Source organism: Polypterus senegalus, chromosome 9, assembly GCF_016835505.1.
Source record: "Polypterus senegalus isolate Bchr_013 chromosome 9, ASM1683550v1, whole genome shotgun sequence".
In the NCBI taxonomy this organism is placed as follows: Eukaryota; Metazoa; Chordata; class Cladistia; order Polypteriformes; family Polypteridae; genus Polypterus; species Polypterus senegalus.
Genome location: NC_053162.1, coordinates 71,457,171 through 71,477,310, shown reverse-complemented (window position 1 = coordinate 71,477,310; position 20,140 = coordinate 71,457,171). Strand labels below are relative to the sequence as shown.

The 20,140-nt window shown below is 40.2% G+C and overlaps 1 protein-coding gene across 1 annotated transcript in view; it reads left to right on the top strand.

Annotated features, from left to right (window-relative positions):
* cdh16 (cadherin 16, KSP-cadherin) overlaps positions 1 to 20,140 on the top strand; it is a 168,172-nt gene that overhangs the window by 62,736 nt on the left and 85,296 nt on the right. The window contains exon 7 of the mRNA XM_039763246.1: positions 2,439 to 2,635. Coding sequence (XP_039619180.1) covers positions 2,439 to 2,635 — 197 coding nt within the window. The remainder of the gene's footprint in view (positions 1 to 2,438; positions 2,636 to 20,140) is intronic.

Here is a 20,140-nt window from a genome sequence, read left to right as displayed (position 1 = left end):
TGAGTGCGACTTATACGCTCCCACTGGTTGCGTCCCAACCCTTTGTACACACCCCCCCTCCCACCTCGCTACTACCGTGGTCGGGTGTCTTGGTGGATTATATATATAGAAAAGCAGCCAAAACCACACAGAGCAATGAAACGTCTACATGAGTCACAGGTGCATCTGGACTGTGTAAAGACGACAACGACTCCAGTGACGAGTTGGAGGTGGGCACATGAGCGGGCAGTGCATACTGAACGAGAAATCAGCAGACTAGCATGACAGACGGAGCTGAATGGACATCCTTCTCCTCTCCTCCCGTTCCACACTCCGCGCCATGCACCCCCATCCCTCTATCTGGCAGGAGAAGGCGTGAGGGCGGTCCGCCAGTTTTCAGTCACAGACAATTGTGTGTTGGTTCGTTCCGTGCATTGTTACAATGTTGCTTTTCTTGCTGATTTATTACCTTACCAATTTTTCAAATGTTAATTTTCTCCTTGTGCTTAAAAATCATTAAAAAAGCGGCCTGATTATGCGATGTATGGTACGCCGCGGGTTGGCTAGTTTCATAATAATCATGGAAGAGGGTCAAAGACACAGAAGTAGCTGCTGCCTTTCAGTATTCAGTCTTTTCCCCTGTTGTCTGTTCCACCTACTGATAATGGTCATTAATTTGATACTATTAAGGGAGCAAACTCCACAGAAATAAAATGTGAATTAACAGGAAAATAACAAAAGAGACTAAAGAAATGGAAACTATAACAAAAATAGATGTATTTCTATATTTATTATGAATGAAAGTCTCATACTACTGTTTTTTTTGTAAATGCAGCATGAGATAAGAAAAATGAGTAGCTAATTAAAAAAAGAGGCCAATTTAAGGTAAAATAACTGACTAATTATGAAATTGGGCACGTCTAGGACTTGGATTGGAATTCAGTGGCCCACGTATATCATGTCTCTGTGGTGGGGGGGATTGGTACACCATGGCACATTACAAATCTCAGACAGCCAAATTGGAAGGGTCACCAAGAATAAGCAGCTGGCCCTGGTATTCAATATGTAAGCTTGGTACAATATATGCTCACATTACAGAAGATTTCTCTTTGGCTTATCCAATCAGGACCTCTGTGTTCAGTCAGCCCATGGTGGCACTTTCACTGGCAGATGATACATTAAAAGCAGTGCATACTAATCAAAACCAGTGATCTAGTGGTCTCTGTGCTGAGAATACCAAATTGGAGCGGGGAGAGAATAAAAATGGTAGGTGTTCAAACCATTGCAACATGCCACCTATGAGCCTGTTACAATAGTTTGACAACACTCCCTTGGAATTGAGACTCTGACAACAGAGTAGAGAAGGTTTTCTTTGCCTAAGGTTGTTATTTAGTTAACAGCACAGCTCTTGGCTGTGATCTCAGGTAGAGAACAAGTTAACAGAAAGGGCAAGATCCAATTTTTGTTATAGTCATATTAAATATTCAATTAAATATTAAATTTGTACAACTTTGTAAATAAAATGATATATCCTGTAATTGTCCATCAGTCAATATTTTATGTAGTGTTTTCTTCTTTAAAAAACATAGTCATCACCTTGCTAGTCAATTCGTTGTTATTTTATATATCACCTTTCAAAGGAACCACTATCAAATAATGACAGAATGCCATTGTGAAGATTATTGTTCCTTCTTTGACCATAAATAGTGCCTGGGCCAGAATCAGAAGCCATGACTATGGAAATGTGAACACTAACACTGCACCATTTTGCCACCAATGAGTAATGTTCTTAAGTAATGTAATAAAGAAAGGACTTTGATGTCTTTAAACTCTTTGTATGTAGAAGACACAAAATTAATACATCTTTATTGACATAACCCCCTTTTCTATTGCACATCTTTTTATTTGGAAAATTACAAACAGTTTCTACTTTTTTAAAGGGAGACTGACAAGATAATTGACTTACTCTGGGTAACACTGTAACAGATACTCAGTGGTTGAAATGGCAACCTTGTAGCATACAATCCAGCATGTCTCTCTTAGGCCACTACTGGTGAGAAGGTTGAGGAGTGTGATGTTTATAAGTTGATTACCAATACAGAATGTAACATTTTATTATTTAGAAGAACTATATTGAAATATCAAACAAATGCCCATAAAAATAGATGGAAATGATCCAGTGTGTTAAATTAGCTTCCTACCATTTTGTGATATAACTACCCTATTAGTCATCAAAAGTTCTAATTTATTTTTTTCTTCTGTGCACAGTAATAATAAAAGATGTAATAAAAAGACTATTTGGCTTAGTAAACAATGATGAAAATGTAATATGGCATACAGTATATTTAAAACCCACATCAAATTTTGTTTTAAATTGATGGAAGGGTTTAAGCAAAGATGAAATTAATTGAATTCTGGACCAAAGAAAATTAAAAATTTTTATTTTTGTTTTTTTGCAGGCAGCCTTTTTCTAGATCCAGAAAAGGTAGATATCTACAATCTAACTGTTCAAGTAAAAGACATGGCAGGTGGTTCCATGGCACTGTCCAGCACTGGTGTTGTATCAGTTGAAATTGTTCAAAACACGTGGAATGCACCTGGGCCAGTTTACATCCAGGAGAATGTTGCAGGCAGCTACCCTATGCAGATTTTACAAGTAAGTTGTTACTCATTTTGGGATGGCAATAAAAGTGAAACATAAATCGGAAGGATTTCACCATGAGAGCTGAGTATGTAAGAATATGTTTAAACTTTCACTCAGTATATGTTCTGACCAAAATGAATAGTAAAAACAGGATATGTTTTGCTTTCAGGTGGCATGGTGGTACATTTGATCCCATATCCTGTGTTTAAATCTCACATCCAATTGTTGTCTGTGTGGGATTTCCTGTTGTTGTTCTGGTTTCATTGCACATCTCAAAGATTTGTATTTTAGGTTAAATTGTAATTCATATTGGCCCTATTTGAGTGTAAGTGAGTCCTGCAAAATACTTGAATCCTGTCTGGGGTTAGCTTCTGCTTTGCACCCAATGCCAATGACAGATACTTGGATTAAACAGGTTACAGAATGTAAATTTATGTAAATAAGTAAAATTGTAAGAACAAATCCCTTTATGTTAAATATAATTTCAATAGGGAGCATTTTGGTCTTTAAGCGATAAGTTCAGTATTTTTCAAGTCAAACTTATTTCTTTACAAACATGCTATATATTCAATTGCCACACAAAATTGCATTCTAAAATTAATTGCTTTCTATAAAATAAAAAATATATATACAGTATCTAGTCTGTACTGGTACTTTAGACTGTAGTCTATGGGGCATGGAAGAAAAGCTTAAAAACATACCAAATCTGTTTATCATTTAGTAATTTCTGAACAAATAAACAGCAATATTGTGAGATCCAGCCAATTGTGTGCTGTAAGAGATAGCTTAGCACTTAGTCTTCCTGTGTAATAACCTTTCATCCACCTGGGGGTGTTTTTACCTCTGACAGATCAAATCATAGTAAACATTTTGTGCCACGCTTTGTAGTTTTGTTTTTCTTTTCTTCTGTATTTATACAAGACTTTGCTCAAGTGAACAGAAAACGTATCGTTACCACGAGAAAAAAAGTACCAGGAATTTGTGATAAAATTAGTTGTTCCAGATCCCTTTTGTTGTCAGAAACATGCATCACAAACATGGAAAGCACAGATTAATACTCAAGAGCGGGTTTGACATGAACAATTGATGTATCTGGTAAGGTTTTAAGCCTTTTCCCTATATCACATATCTATTGTAAAGCGCCAGAGCAGGCAAGATCTTTTATAATGCACAGAAAGTGCTTAATTGTAGAACAAAGTTTTGCATGGCAAGTGCATAAAAGAAATAACTGTGACTTGAAAGATACTAAACTTATTCTTTAACAAACTAATAAAGAACTTTAATTTTATAACCTAACATTCTCAAACCTATTAAATTAAACCTATGGTAACATGGTATGCAAGGCATAAACCAACTGTGAATGTCCCAGCCATGGTACAAATAGGGATGATGCAATGGATGCATTTCATGGGGGCCCATAGCAGTTGGATACCATAAAAAGCCTTGCTGATTGGTTAGTTACAGAGGCTTACCATCTCTCTGTCTTCATGGAACCACCTAGACAAATAGAACTAAAGTACAACAGTCTGTCTTCAAAAAGAATGGCTATTAATTCACCGCTCGCTGAGGGACATTGCTATGGGGCTAAAAACCATCTTACATACCATTCGAAAATAGATTGTTGCACCCCTGTGCCCCAGGGTCCACTTATCTACAACACAATAAACAGTACTGTAGATCAGTTTTGAAACACCAATTAATCTAATACACTTATCTTTAGGGTTGTGGAGTAAAGCCATATTGATGGAGGAATTCTTCAAATTACACACAGACAACAACCTGATGTGAGTTTTAAATCTAGGATGCTGGATTGGTGATGCACCAGCACTGACCTTTTATAATTACAGCATTACAATATCTACATGCATTTTCTGTAGCACAGGCCATGTATGTGCCTTCCACAGTAACTTGGTGGTGCAAATGGCACCAGCAGCACTTCTGCTTTAAAATTTCAGTACCCTGTCCTCTTGATTAAACCACATAACATCATTGACCACTGACATCAATAAAACAACATGGCAGATTAGAACCAACAATATTTTTAATGTCATGATCTCCTGGGGGGATTTGGTCACTGACTCACAATTGTGTTGGGAGCTCAAAGACAGAGTCTGCAAGTGATCCTCATCTGACATCCCTTCTGTGTGTTTTTAACATCGTCATCCCTAGTGCTCTGAGGGAAAATCCTGAAGGCATTCGTCACTTCAGTCCACCAGGGTGCACTTCTGACCTTTAAGTCTGTTATTTAAAGTTTTCTATTAGTCAGAACTGCTTTAGACTTTCATCCTCAAAAACAGCCTGCAGTGTCAGACTGCCAGTCGTTCATTAATACCTAATCTTACCATCTCTTAAGTAGGATGCACTTTTGTAGTGTTCCGTTTAAAATGCCACTAATATGCCATTAAGGACTATTGAGTAAATTTATCATAACTATATACTGTAACTATATTTTTTTTCCCCATTCAGGTCTGTGTTGTGCCACACAATTTTAATACCCTCTGGGTAGACCCCTATTTTGATGCTCTACCATGTTTTCAAAACTTTTCACTCTCTGTTCATTTCTTCGGGTGAGGGTTGCAATAGCCACAAACTACCTTTAATCGCCTAGGCCAGGGGTCCTCAATCCCAGTCCTGGAGAGCCGCAGTGGCTGCAGGTTTTTGTTCTGACCTGGTTGCTTAATTAGAAAGCAATTCTTGCCAATAAAGCACTAACAAGCTATGAAATTAAATTAACTCTGCTATGTCAGGTCATTCTCATATCCTAGATTTTCTTTCCCTTTCTATCATGCAAATGATTTGAAGGCTAAAATGGACGAGTAATTCTCAGTCCTTCACTTTTTTCTCTTCATTTTTCTTCCAAGTATTTAATTAAACCCAATAGTGCAGATAAATACACACAGGTGTAAATGTAAATAAGCTAAATGGAGAAATGCTGCTCTCTCTTGTCATTTGCATGTTATTGATAATAAGGAGCAATTAAAATAGCTGTTTAAGACTAAATTAAGCAATAAGGGCTCAAAATCACTAAAGTGAAGCAGAAGTGTTACTTTAGCAATAAGTGTTTTTTATTAAGCAACTGGGTTGGAGCAAAAACCTGCAGCCACTGCGGCTCTCCAGGACCGTGATTGAGGACCCTGGCCTAGGATATCCTTTCTTTGCCAACAGGCTGTAGATATATCTAAGGAATTTCCATGCAATTACAAACCATCTAAGAGCTACAGTATAATCCCTCTGGTGGGTCTTGGGACTCCTCCAGGTACTGTCCTGCTCAACTCTGCCTGGTGCAACTTCTATTGGAGGTTCCTTGGACACCCGGACCACTTTAACTGCCCCCTTCAAATCCAGGATTAGCTCTTACTGTTGTTTATCTCAGTCCAGCCTTCTGTATTTCTAGTCTCATTCACCTAAATATTTAAAAGTGAACATTTTTTTTTCCTTGGTCCCTTATACTTGATCTTTCATGAATGTCCTACTGACTTTGTGTTATATCACATTTTAAATGCACTGAATTATTCTTACTCATCTTGTATATACAAGTAAAATAGTATATAATGTGTGACTGATTGATAGCTTCTGTTTCCAAAATGTTCCCATTATAATTTATGAGAGCACATGTGATATGCAGATGTCATGGGACAGATAATTAGGAATTACTCTTATCAATCAATCAAAAATTTATATAGCAACTTTTATACAGAACACCATTACCAGATATGATAAAACATAATAGAATAAAACTTGAATAAATAAGCAATATTCATCAGTCCATTTTCAAACCACATTATACAGGTCAAGGAGTAAATGAAATTAGTGCTGGCAAAATTAGGCATAAGGTGCAACCATTCCCCCCAAGGCCAGTCTCACACTAGGCCAATTCTGAGTCACCTATCAGCCTAACCCAGCCATTTTTGAGATTATACACCTGTAGGAAGCATAAGCAAACTCCATCCACGCAGGGCTCAAGCTTGGATTTCAAGCAAGGACTTTGGTCCTGCAAGGTAGCATCACTAAGTATGACATCACTCAATTACAGAATTAAAAACAAACCCACAGATACAACACAACACAATCAGATGTAATGCAAGTTGACATCAGATAAGATCACATGATATAGAATAACATAACATATCATAGCAATCCATTCTCAAATCCGCCACAAATTCTGCATCACCAAGTGGATTTCCTAAAAACACTTGGCACAAGGCAAGAAACAGCCCTTGTCAGTTTGCCAGTCTAAACACCAGGCCCACTTTCACATACAGCCACTCTTATACAGGAGCCAACATAGCATTAGCAGTTAACTTAACCTACATGTGTTTGTGGGTAAGGTAGAAGAACTATTAAATGAAACCCAGTTATCCAAAGCATATAATACATTTTAATTCTAAATTGTTATTTGACAGATCTATTTTTTGTTGCAAACTATTTAATGTTTTATTTCTAAGACTGAGGTAGTATAGTGTTTTCTTAAAATGAATATTTTGCTTATGAAACCAAATACTCATATTTAAAGCATCATCCAAATACACAATAATAATAGTACAGAGCCTAAATTCTCAGTATCTGGTAACTGGTGTAAAGAATACACAGATACTTCACTCAGAGAGCAACAATGCAGGCACTTGGGTGTAGCGGTTATGACTTAGGCTTCAAGCTCTGAGGTTTTGGGCTCAAATCCTGCAACTGAAACTGTATGACTATTAGCACATCACTTCAATTGCCTGTGCTCCAATTGGAAAAAAAGAAAGAAATGTAACCAATTACATCTCAAATGTTGTAAGTCACCTTCAATAAAGGCATCAGCCAAAGTGTAAATAAGAATAATACTTGAGCACTTCAACCTCAGTCACCCAGAATCATCAACACAAAATGCGCTCTGTCCCCTTAATCTCTTTGGACTTGCTACCCCAATCAAATACAGTTGCAAATGAAAATAATGAAATGTAGTTTCAATAAGTAAGTGATTATTATGAATAGGAGTCCCAAAACATAATAAAATGATGAGAGCAAAATAATGCTGGCTAAGACCACCAGATTGCCCAGAAGAGGCCCACCCCAATCCAGAGTCCTCCAAACTGGTAAGTGCTAGTTCTGTCCCAGTAAGGCTCAAAAATGGAAAGCTGGCTTTAATAATTACAAAAGTCTCAAAAAATATCAAGTCTCACAAGAGCAATAATGACTGTATGCTCCTGGCTTGTGTACAAAAAGGCAAACAAAGGACCTTTATGAATAAATAAATTATTTATTAACTAAAAACAGAAAAATAATGTCATGAACTTAGAATGGACAACACCTTCAAATCTCGGTTAGTAATGAAAAAGGGAAAACATGGGATCTTTAAAAATAAAAAGATTGATTATCAACAGAAATGCTCTGTAACAGTAAAGCTCCAAAGGGTATAAAAGGACAAAAGGTAATGCCCTCAAAATAGGCAATCCCAAAAGTAAAAATCAAAAGAGTTGAAAAAACAGTAACAAAGATAGAAATACAACAATAAATCATAAAGCAAAACAATAAACACTAGGGACTTCACCAACACCAAGCGCACATTCAGTGAACCACAAAGGTCTGTGGGTTTTCCTCAGTCATTATAGAACTGTGGGCAGTCCCTAGTGGTGATTAGAGTTGCCTATAAGTCAATCTGAGTGTAACAGGTCTCAGCCAGGGTTCCTCATGTGGCTGGGGTTCAAATTAATTTGTCTCTTTTGTTAATTTTTGATTCTTTATGTTGTTTTTGTGTTTCATTCTTTACTTTTGGTTTTGCCTACGTATATAAGCTGCCATTGTTATGTTCCGTGTATTTTTGAGTGGTTTCCAAAGATGCAGGGCCATCTGCCAATCACTGCCAGGAAGTGCCTTCCACCCTAATTATGGAGGATCTTCCACAGTTCTGCGTGCACAACGTGTCCATACCACCGTAGCTGTGCCTCGCGCATTTTCTCCGTGATTGGTGCAATGCCAAGGCGCTTTCTGATGTCTTCATTCATGACTTGGTCCCAGCACGTGAGGCCTAGGCATCACCTCAGCATTCGCATTTCCATCGTGTGTAGAGCCTGCACATGCTTGGCGGTGGCTGGCCAACACTCTGATCCATACAGGGCGACTGGGCGGACTACTGTCTTGTAAATCTTGGCCTTGCGGTGGTCAGGAATTCGGCGGTCACACAGCACGTCGTTACTTGGCGCCACTTCGCCCACGCGGTGTTGATCCAAGCTCGCACATCGGGAAGGATGTCCCCGTCGTTACTGATCGTCGATCCCAAATACTTGAATTCATGGGTCTTCTTTAGGTCTTCTCCGTCGATGCTGATAGTGCCATCGGTTTGGAGACCAGGTTCCATGTATTCAGTCTTCGTGATGTTGAGTCTCATGCCATGGTCGGTCAGGCGTGTCTTCCATTGGTGTGTGTGTTGTTGCAGCTCACTTCTAGATTGGTTCACCAGGAATACGTCGTCGGCGTATAAAAGTGACCATGGTTGGGTAGTTTGGAGATCGGCGGTCGCTGTGTCCATACAAAGGATGAACAGAAGGGGCGAGAGGGCCGAGCCTTGGTGTACTCCCACGCTGATGGCGAAGGGCGGTGAGATTCCCACGGGACATCTGACTACACTGGTGACGTTTATGTAGAGCAATTTGACCCAGTCGACTCCGTGAGATCGCAGGGCATGCCAGATAAGTTTGTGTGGCATTCTATCGAATGCCTTCTCCAAGTCCAGGAATGCCAGGTGGACCATTTGATTTTTCTCTCGGTGTTTCTCCACCAGCAGTCTCGCGACGTGTATGGCGTCAGTGGTTCCACATCCCTTAACAAATCCATACTGGTTAGGGGTGATCGTGACGATCTGTCGCAGGTGGGAGTCTAGGATCCTTTTGAATATTTTCATAGTGTGGCATAGGAGGCGGATTGGTCAGTAGTTGGCGCAATTGGTGACATCGCCCTTGGCTTTCCAAATGGGGACGGTGACGCTGGTTGTCCAGACCGCTGGTATCCTGCCCTCTCTGATGATATTATTGAATAGGATGCTGAGAGCGGCGGCTCCTTGCTGGCCGAGGAGTTTCCAGGCTTCAACGGGAATGTTGTCGGGGCCAGGCGCTTTTCCATTCTTCATTTTCTTCACGGCATCCTTGATCTCAGTAGTCGTGATCGGCAGGACTGGGCCATAGACTGAGGTGGCGCTGTGGATTGGCGGGTGGGGAAATTCTTCATTGCTGATCTGGGAGAAGTGCTCACTCCAGCGTTCAAGGATAGCTGGTGGATCGCACAGGACCTGTTGATTGACGTCTTTGATATGTTTCACTTGGCCGATGTCCTGCGTTGAACGGTGTCAGCTGTTGGCTAGGCGGTATATCTCGTTCGCTCCTCCAGGCTCGTCCAAGTCGTGGTAGAGCTGGTCATAGTGCGCAGTCTTCGCCACTGCCACTGCCTTCTTCGCTTTCGCCTTCAGGCTCTTGTACCGTTGGTAGTCTTCGTCTTCTCTAGACTGGCGCCACTTCTTTAGCGCTGACTTCTTTTCTTTCACGCCGCTTTGGACTTCCACCACCATATTTGCTTGTCGATAAAACGTTTTCCTGGCTTGGTCTTCCCTAGGACGTTGGTTGCTGCTTCTCGGATTTGGTCGGCTATCTTGTTCCATCTGGTCTCGACTAACTGGTTGCTGTCGTTGTTGAGGTCAATCGATCTGAGTGCTTCGGTGAGGTCCCTTCTGCCTTCGACCATCCTCCACCATTTGATCTATTCTTCGTTGGTGGTTCTCACTTGTCGCCGTTGGCCAAGAACTAGCTTGAGGTCCATGACGAGTAGCCGATGTTGTGGGCAGATGTTGGTTGACAGGATTACTTTGACATCGGTTATCAGTTTCAGGTGTTGCCTTCGGGTGAGAAAGTAATCAATTTGCGTTTCTCTTCGGCCGCTAGAGTATGTGATGAGGTGTGATAGCTTCTTCTTGAAGAAAGTGTTGGCCACTGCAAGATCAAGTGTTTCCGCACAATCCAGGGCACATTCCCCGTCCTCGTTGCGACTTCCGTAACCTTGCCCGCCATGAAACCTTTCATAGCCCAACGTGACCATTGAGTTCGCCGCCAATGACAATATATTCTTCGGGTCCAAGTGCTCGAAGGTGGGCATCGAGACTTCCCCAGAAATCTTCTTTATCTGCTTCCGAGCAGTTGGTCTGGGGGTCGTAGCAGGAGATCACTCGCATGGTGATGTCACCCGTGTCGATCTTGAGTAACATGAGTCGATCCGATATTCGAGTCACTTCGACCACATTGTCTCGTGCTTTCTGGCTGACCACTATTCCCACACCATTTTGGGGCTTGTTGCCGTTGTAGAATAGCTTGAATCCATCGCCTATATCCCTTGCCTTTGCACCAGTCTATTTGGTTTCTTGGATGCACGCGATGTCGATGTGGCGGGTCTTGAGGATGTCGGCTAATTCTTGGCTTCGCCCTGTCATTGTGCCGATGTTGAGGGTGCTCAATCGTAGAGGTTGTTGTTGTTGGACTCGCTTCTTTCACCTGCCTCGTCTATGGGCAGGTAGCCCTTGTCCACTTCTCACGACGCTCGGGCGAGGGCGCCGCACGTTGCCTCCGGGAGACGCCCTAGCATTATCTTCCAAATTTTGAGACGGTATTGCCATTTGATGCGACCCAAAAATGAATCGACCAATGTGTTGCTCCACCTAACACCCTCACCGTTAGCCAATTTCCCAAAGGGTCATTGTTACCAGCCGGCACCGCGAGGAGGTGGTGATGGGATTTTGCCAGCCAATTAGTCAGCTTTCATCAATTGGCTAAAATGGTTGCTTCTGCATGTCAGGATGGCCGAAAAAAAACTCAAGTTTGCAAACTGGGAGACAAGTGCAATTGGTGACTCCATCCATGCAAAGACATTTTGTTTGGTTACAAGAACAATGAACTAGGCAGGATGAAGGTGCACCCCAATTTCCTCAAAGCCTTCTGTGCCCACTGACTGGTTAGATGACTGGTGTACAGTCTGATTTGAGTGCAATGCTGACAAGAAACTCTTCAGCTCCTTATAAACATAAAATTCAAATATCAGCTTTTGGAAAATAGATTGAAAGAAGGACAACTATAGGAACTGGTTTACAGTTAAGAAATGTCAGCAAGGCAGAATGGTATTTTACACATTAGTCCAAGTTGCTTGGGCTAAAGAAGACTCTATAGGTCTGAAAAAACAGAAAAAAGATTACAATTCAAGTTGGGTCACAGTGAATCTCTGTCAGGATGTTACAAGAATGTCTACTTGTTGCCATAGGGGTACAAAGACCACTGTAGAGTGATACTCTGAATTGGTAAATTGGCTAGGAGTAGTTGGTCTGGTAATGGGCCTGGGTGTGCAAAGGCTTTTAATAAATGGCTGATCTACAGAATGATGTTGTTGTGTTTTAAGGGAGTCGGTACTGTGGTTGAAGAACAACCATAGAAAAATGGCCAAATATTTGTTCAGAAAAATCATAATTCAAACTAAAAAAGCCTGTGGCTTTTTTGTATTAAAATTTCAACCAAAAACAAGATGTTTAAATACTATTTATTTGCTCTATTCCAACATAAGACACATCTACATTAATAAAGAAACACAAACATTAGACAAACTAATCTACGTAAAATGTACATGTTACTTTAAACAGTTTCAAAAACAAGAACTGGTCAAACAGTCATTATTTTTTCATCTTCATGAACCACCAAATTGTCATTTAAGTTCTACACATACCTGATGAATTGCAGCAAAGAGTTTACATACATAGACTGATGCAAACCAGACGCCTGGGTTTCCATAACAAGAGCTGTCACTGCTAAGAAATCCTGTCAACACAGAATTCCCCGCTCCAAGAACTTGGATAAAAATCCCATGTAGCTGAAAAGATTTATAGGCAGGGAGATTTGCTGTCAGAGTCCTGAGGAAAAGCAGATGACAATGAAGCTTCAATGAAGTGAGACCAATCTTCTCTCCGTGTTAAAGTGTTAAATATTCTTAATAAACTAAAAAAGACACATATTCTTTATAAAATGCTGGAAACAGTAACATCTTTTAAATATTGTCTTTACCTTATGAACATGTATTTAAATAACATTCTCAACCTCGCTTAAACCAATTCATGGTTAATGTGTGCTGGAAACTATCCTAGCAGCACTGGGCAAATAGAAATCACAAGCAGAACATTTACTGTATTTAATTTTATCTTAAGTTGTAGCAGTTGGGTTGAAGATTAACCAGTTATGGACAGAGTACCAGGTAATCACATTGCACACTGGACTAGCTTAATGTAAATAGTGCGTAAGATATTTGGGAGGAAAACCAAAACAGGCAAAAGAAAGTAAACCTAAATTTGGAGGTGCAGGGGGAACATACAAACCTCACACTGACAGTGACCACTAATGGGTCAGGCACCGATTTTGCAAGGCTGCCAACCACTACACTCTTCTTTGACATGCAGAGCATCAAAACTTTGCTTCAACTATAACTGAAAGTGCACACTTCGGCGATCACTTGCAAAAGAAAGTAAAGAACAGCTCCACTTCTTTCCATGACTGTATATAGCAAGAAACATGCACCATCAATGAATGAGTGCTACATGAAACATCAACCATATTTGTTTCAGTTTCGTTCCAGTTTATGCTTGTGATGTTGCGTGTTGGCCCCATGCTATTTGGTCCTTCTGTTGAGCCTCTTGAACCCGCTACTGCTGCTAACATACCTTAGGGATGAGCCAGCAGATGAGGACACAACACAAAAACCAAGGGGTAGGTGCAAATGTAATTACTGCTTTTATTAACACAATCCATAAAAAAAAAGAACAAGTCAAGTGTCCAAAAGCAGTGCAGTGATCCATCATTGAATAAATAAATAATCCATAAAAATGGTGTAAAGTGGAGGTTAAAAATAAATAAATAAGAATCCATTCTAAAGAGGTTAAAAACACTGGCAGGAAACTGTCCTTCAATATTCTTAGCCCTGGTAGCTTCCTTTTAAAACTGATGTCTTTCTGACTCACCTTGATTGGGCCTTGCAGCATGGAGAGACATCAACCAACAGGCGCAGACAACCTTTTATTCTGGCCTGTGTCCCCACCGCCAATCCCACTGTGTTTCATGTGGAGCCGTCGAGCCCTGCTCTACTCACATTGCTGCCGATCACTGGCTCATCCCGGTGAGAGCACACCCTGAGTATACTGGCCGCTCCTGCAACAAGTGGAGTGACTCCTCAGCCTCCTCCTAAACACCGGCCACATGCTCCTGGTGCTTGCTTTCCAGTCTGCCTGCTTCCTTCCATCTTGCACTGGGTCTCCCTCACTCCTGCTTGTTTCTCTTGGTTCTTCTCTTTAACCTCAGTTTTCCTTTCCTTCCTCGCCCCAACTACCCCACCAACCTCCTGCAGCAGTGTGAGCATGCACACCCACAGAGATCGATCCGGACATTCAATTATTTATTTATTTAAAATGGCCACTAATTTCCCAGCCTTGGACCTGTTATAACACAATGCTAAACTTGATGTTTCACTTAAAATGAGTAGAAGGATGCAGGATGGACTGCATCTTGTCTCTGTGTAGTGAATACCTCTTCACTGCCAGAAAAAAACATTTGGGTCTCCTTAAGAACTCCTGCACACCATTTATAATGTCTCTAGGATCATTCTCGCTAAACAGCACAAATGTGCACAAACACTCTGCAAACCCAGCACTGTGGAATTTTACTAAAGAGCACCCGAAGAAAAGGCCAAAAAATACTAAAACCCAACCCTAAAAGCCCTCTGATTACTTATGAGAAAATTAACACAAAATTGAAATAGAAATAGAACGGAAAAATATTAAAGAAAACTGAATAACAGAAACATAGAAATAATCTTAACAAATCACACAACAAAAGGGCAAAAAGAAAATGAACAATAGGAAAGCAAATGCACAAAGCGTCAAAGCAGATGATATCAATGAGATAATGCTAAAATATATTTTTTTAAATTTTAAGTTAGCAATGTTAAGGAAACAAACTAAATTGATGCAGGCTCAATTCTGATGTGTTTCTAACAAATGCAGCTAATGTATACAACAAAGAAAAAAATATTACAGAAAATGGATGGGCTTGCTTCCTGGTCGGTCCGTGTACTTTTTGGTATTTGAAATTTCATTATAGAAGCAAAAACGAAAAAACAAAAATTAAAGGAATTTTCAGATTTAGATTTTTGATTAAAGAATAAAATTAAGAAAAATAAGGTATTTTTTTAATTCTATGGTAACAAATAGCAGTCATAAACTTAAAATTACACATACTTTTTTGGATTTATTTGTGATTCAAATAATGAAAGTGCAATAGCTCAAAAACAACAAAACAGACGTATTTTCGTTGTCTGAAACCGGAAATACTTCTTCTGCACGATTTTTGATGACACATGCGAACAGTCTTCCTCACAACACATCGATTGACGGCTTTGAAGTTAAGCTGGCATCACCAGAGGATGGACCATTACGTTGTTTTTCAGAACAGTAAAAGAGTGACACTCCGATACAAGGACATGACTGCAGAAAAACAGAGTTGCATCTTTCAGGTAAAAATACAAGCTTTGCATACTTTGCTTTATTGATGTAGCGGCTCTTTTATGAATGTTATTGTTGTTACTTACAGTGAAATAAAGGGTGTTTTCTTGTTCTTGTTTCTTGCATTTTTCTTTTCTGATGTGCGAAAGAGCAAAAGAAAAAAAGTAATTGTTTTCCGTTTTTTATTTTTCCCTTTAAGTTGAAAATCAATTAAAAGTCTCTTTTTCTTTTTTAAATGATATTTTCTGAAAGTTTCAAATACCAAAAAGTACACAAACCCTTCCTTTTTGGAAGTAAATCATCTGAAATCTTTTTCATATATACTGCACACACATATATATTGGATAATGGATGGATATATCCATCCATTATCCAACCCGCTATATCCTAACATAGGGTCACGGGGGTCGGCTGGAGCTAGTCCCAGCCAACACAGTGCGCAAGGCAGGAAACAATATATATAGTTGTGTTGGGGGCCACAGGTAGAGGACTTGGAAGCCCAACCCTGTAGGGGCCTGTGGCCACCGCCAGGCGGCACCCTGGACCTCAGCACTTCCACCACACAAGGAAGTGCTGGGGAAGAGGAGCAGGGACACCCGGAGGGCTTCCGGGTGTGCAGCCGGCACTTCCGCCACACGGGGGTGTGTCCGCAGAAGATTGCCAGGAAGCAGCTGGAGCCCATCTGGGCTGTTATATAAGGGGCCGCCTCCATTCATTCAGGAGCAAGTGTTGGGTGGAAGAGGACGGAGCTTGGAGAGAGGAGTGGAGGCGGCCAGAAGGAAGGCATTTAGAGACTGTGAGGCCTGGACTTTGGGGGATTGGTGCTGGAGGCACTATATAATAAAATGAGTTTGTTGGGTGAGAAAATGTTGTCCATCTGTCTGTGTCCGGGTCCAGTTCCACAATATATATATATATATATATATATATATATATATATATATATATATATATATATATATATATTCATCCCAGCCAAGTCCCCCAAGCCGCCAGATGGAGCCCTCCCTGCAGTATGGAGGTGCCCCAAAGACCAGCAGGGAGTCATGGACTACATAGTTTTTATACACGACCCTGCTGGATACCCCAGGGGCCACAAAAAGGAGCTGCAGGGAGGACTGAAGACTTATTTGTGCCCCATAACCCGGAAGTTCGTCAAAGGAAGAGGAATATAAAAGGACTGTGGGAGCTCCCAGATGGCAAGCTGAGCTGGGTGGTAGGAGGGCAACGCGTCTGGGAGTGGAGGATTGGTTATTGTATTTGTGATTGGTTGGTTAATGAATAGTGTGGAGTGGAGGTTGCTTAGTGCACATTATTATAATAAAAATAATTATTATTGCACTTTTACCTGGTGTTTGGCGTGGTACCTGAGGGTTCAAGGGAGCACTAGCGCCTACTGCTACAATATATATATATATATATATATAGGAGGCGCGGATTGATTCGACAGCACCTGGGAAACCACTCGCCGCCAGGGAATGGTGGGGTATTAACTTTCTCCCTCTGCTTCCTCATAGGAAAAAGACCTTCCTGCACCATAGGCATGGATGACCGCAGTGCGATACTTCCGCCCTTCCTCCGCCATCTTGCCCTGACGCCATCCTTCCCATCCTCCCTTGCGGTCCTTCCCATTCCTCCACTTCCGGCTCCTCCCCAATAAAATGGCGACGCCAGGAGTCGGCGTCGCGCATTATGAACTGTTTGTTTATGATTTTGACCTGTTTTTGTTTATCTGTACAATATACGGGCCGGAAAACCCCAACCCTTGCTACTGTCTCTCTCGGTCCTTTACAATATATATATATATATATATATATTCATCCCAGCCAAGTCCCCAAGCGCCAGATGGAGCCCTCCTGCAGTATGGAGGTGCCCCAAAGACCAGCAGGGAGTCATGGACTACATAGTTTTTTATACGACCCTGCTGGATACCCCAGGGGCCACAAAAGGAGCTGCAGGGAGGACTGAAGACTTATTTGTGCCCCATAACCCGGAAGTTCGTCAAAGGAAGAGGAATATAAAAGGACTGTGGGAGCTCCCAGATCTGGGAGTGGAGGATTGGTTATTGTATTTGTGATTGGTTGGTTAATGAATAGTGTGGAGTGGAGGTTGCTTAGTGCACATTATTATAATAAAAATAATTATTATTGCACTTTTATACTGCTACAATATATATATATATATATATATATATATATATATATATATATATATATATATATATATATATATATATATATATATATATATATATGAAAGTAAAACTTTCTAATATTTGTGTGGAATCAACCCACAACAAGGTCCCTCAGGGTACAGCTGGGATCTACTGTACTAATGCCTTGTGGAAAGAACAACTTGTAGTGTCTAACCATGCACCTATATTCCTGAATTTATGAATACTGACTAATTGCAATTATACCTTTTCTTGACATGTGCTGCTTGATCTTTTCCTTAATAAGGGTTTCTATTAATTTACCTGGGATGTATGTTAAGGTTATTGGCCTGTAGTTACTTTGTTCAGCGTGATAACCTAATTAAATTAAATATTATTAATATTTGCCAGTTTCCAATCTTTAGGAATTTATCTGGTGAGCAGAGTTTCTTAATTATGCATCAAGGGTTAATATGTGTACTCACTAGCCTTCTCAACAACTCATGGATAAATGTTACCTGATAACTTTATATTTTTTATCTGCTATCCTGGACATTTGTTCGATTTCAGCCTATTTAATTTATTTCATATAAGCAGTACTTCTCCCCCTACAATTTCTAAATCACTAAGTTGCTCCTTAGTAATCCCTGTTTGCTCCCTCATCTGAATTTTGAGTTTGATCAAAGGAAATAAATAATCATTTCTGAGAGTTTTAGATTTTCTGAAAACTATGAATTATGTTTTTCCTATTTTGAGAAAGTTTGTGCAATTCATCACCCTTTCCTTGTTTTATGGTTGACAATTTAGGTTGCATTTCCAACCTTCTTCTTTCCTCAAGAAAAGAAGAAGACATGCATGTTGATCATGGCTGACTCCCACATATGCTGATTTTCCCATTTACTTCCAGTCCAGTAATGAAGACAAGGGCTTGCTAATAACTGAAAAACAAGTGTATTTTTTATGAAATGGATCAGGAGACCAGAACGTAATCAGGAATTTGTGCAATGATTGCTGCCAAAGAATGCAAGTTCAAAACACAAGGGAAAAATCAAAGGTGGTCTATGGAAATAAAGCAATTCAAATACTGGGATCTTTTTTTTAATAAGAATTAAATTCACACAACAATACTATTTTTTATGCAAAACTCAGAAATGAACGGGATGTACATGTTGCTTTTTACATGTTGTGACAGATAGGGGGCGCTGTCGTCCCCTTGAACCCTCAGTCTAGACGCCAGACACCAGATAAAAGTCCAAATTATTATTTTATTTGAACAAATACGTGCACAATGCACTCTCCACTCCACAATACTCATATAATAATCCACAATACAATCAATAATCAATCCTCCACTCTCCCAGACACGTTGCCACCCAGCTCAGCTCATTTGTCTGGGATTTCCCAGAGTCCTTTATAGTCCTTGACCCAGAAGTGCTGCTGAACCCTCAGTCCATGTGACTTCTTAGCACTTCCGGGTCAGATCAAAAGCTCTTCTTTTTCATCCTGGAAGTACGTCATTTCCTCTGTCCCTGTAACCAGGACGTACTTCTGGGTTATAGGGCAAATACAATTCTCTGAGACTCCCTGCAGCGTCCCCTTGCGGCCCCCATAGTATCCATCAAGGCTATGAAGGAAAACTTCAATATCCATGATGCCCTGCTGGAATTCGGGGCACCTCCATTCTGCCGGAAGGGTTCCATCTAGCGGTGTGGAGGTATTGGCCAGGATGAACGGCCGACCATAGTCCACAATGTTCTTTCTGGCAACGACGCAAATCATACATTCCCAGGGGATTCTGGAATAGAGTTCTATGGCAACAGCTGACTCAATCTCTCCAAAACTTGTGGCATGTGTAATAAAAGAAAGTGTCATGGCAAGACAGTAAATACTTTCTACTTTTTAATTTCACACATAAAATGAATAAAATGTGTTATTTTTAGATTCCTTGAAGTTCAAACCCACTAATTGTAGGCCTTCTTAATATATATTTGTCCAGGAAAAACTACAAAAAATTAATAAAGATATAAAGTCATAACAGGCAAGCTCTTGCAAACTTCTCTGGTACTGTCTATTAGTTGGGATGGCTCATCCACTTGCTCCCCTCTGTATTACCACCAGAAGAATTCTCTCACCTCACCTCTTGCTGTCTGTCTCTTTTTTCTCTTTCCATTTTCCTTAATGGCTGATTGGTCCTTTCTCCTTCTACCAGTGAGCCTTCCCCTAGGTCTGTTCCTAACTCAACACTGATTTTATCTGTTTGAGCCAAGCACTGGCATTATAACAATTTAATCTGAAATAAAAATATTTTGATTTTCTTGTGTTCACCCTACAATGGGCTGGTGCTGTGTGCAGGGATTGTTACTACCTCCACGGGATGCTTTCTGGGTTAGGATCCAGTTTCCCCACAACACTGCTCTGGACAACTGAGTTAAGACAATGGATGGATGGATGTTAATTTTTTTATTTATTTCTCATTTTATGCAATTTTGGAATTGTGTAACTATGATATCATTAGCTCTGCCAAGTCAGGTTATTTTTTTTTCTATAATGGCATACATCATTAGGGAATGTGCCCTATGTACCTTACTTAAGGGTAAGTCATATGCTCAGTAATTGCACTTTGTTCAAAATAAAAGAAAGACTCATTTGCTAGAGAAAACTAGTTTGTCAATCAATATAATTTTTTGTTCTTTTTTGTTTTACATTTTTATTATGAGGTTTTTTTTTTTTGCTTTTTTGTTTCCTTTGCTTATTCCTTGCCTGCTTATTATGTGCAGCCTTAATGAGTATGATTCACTATGCTTTTTTATCTTCA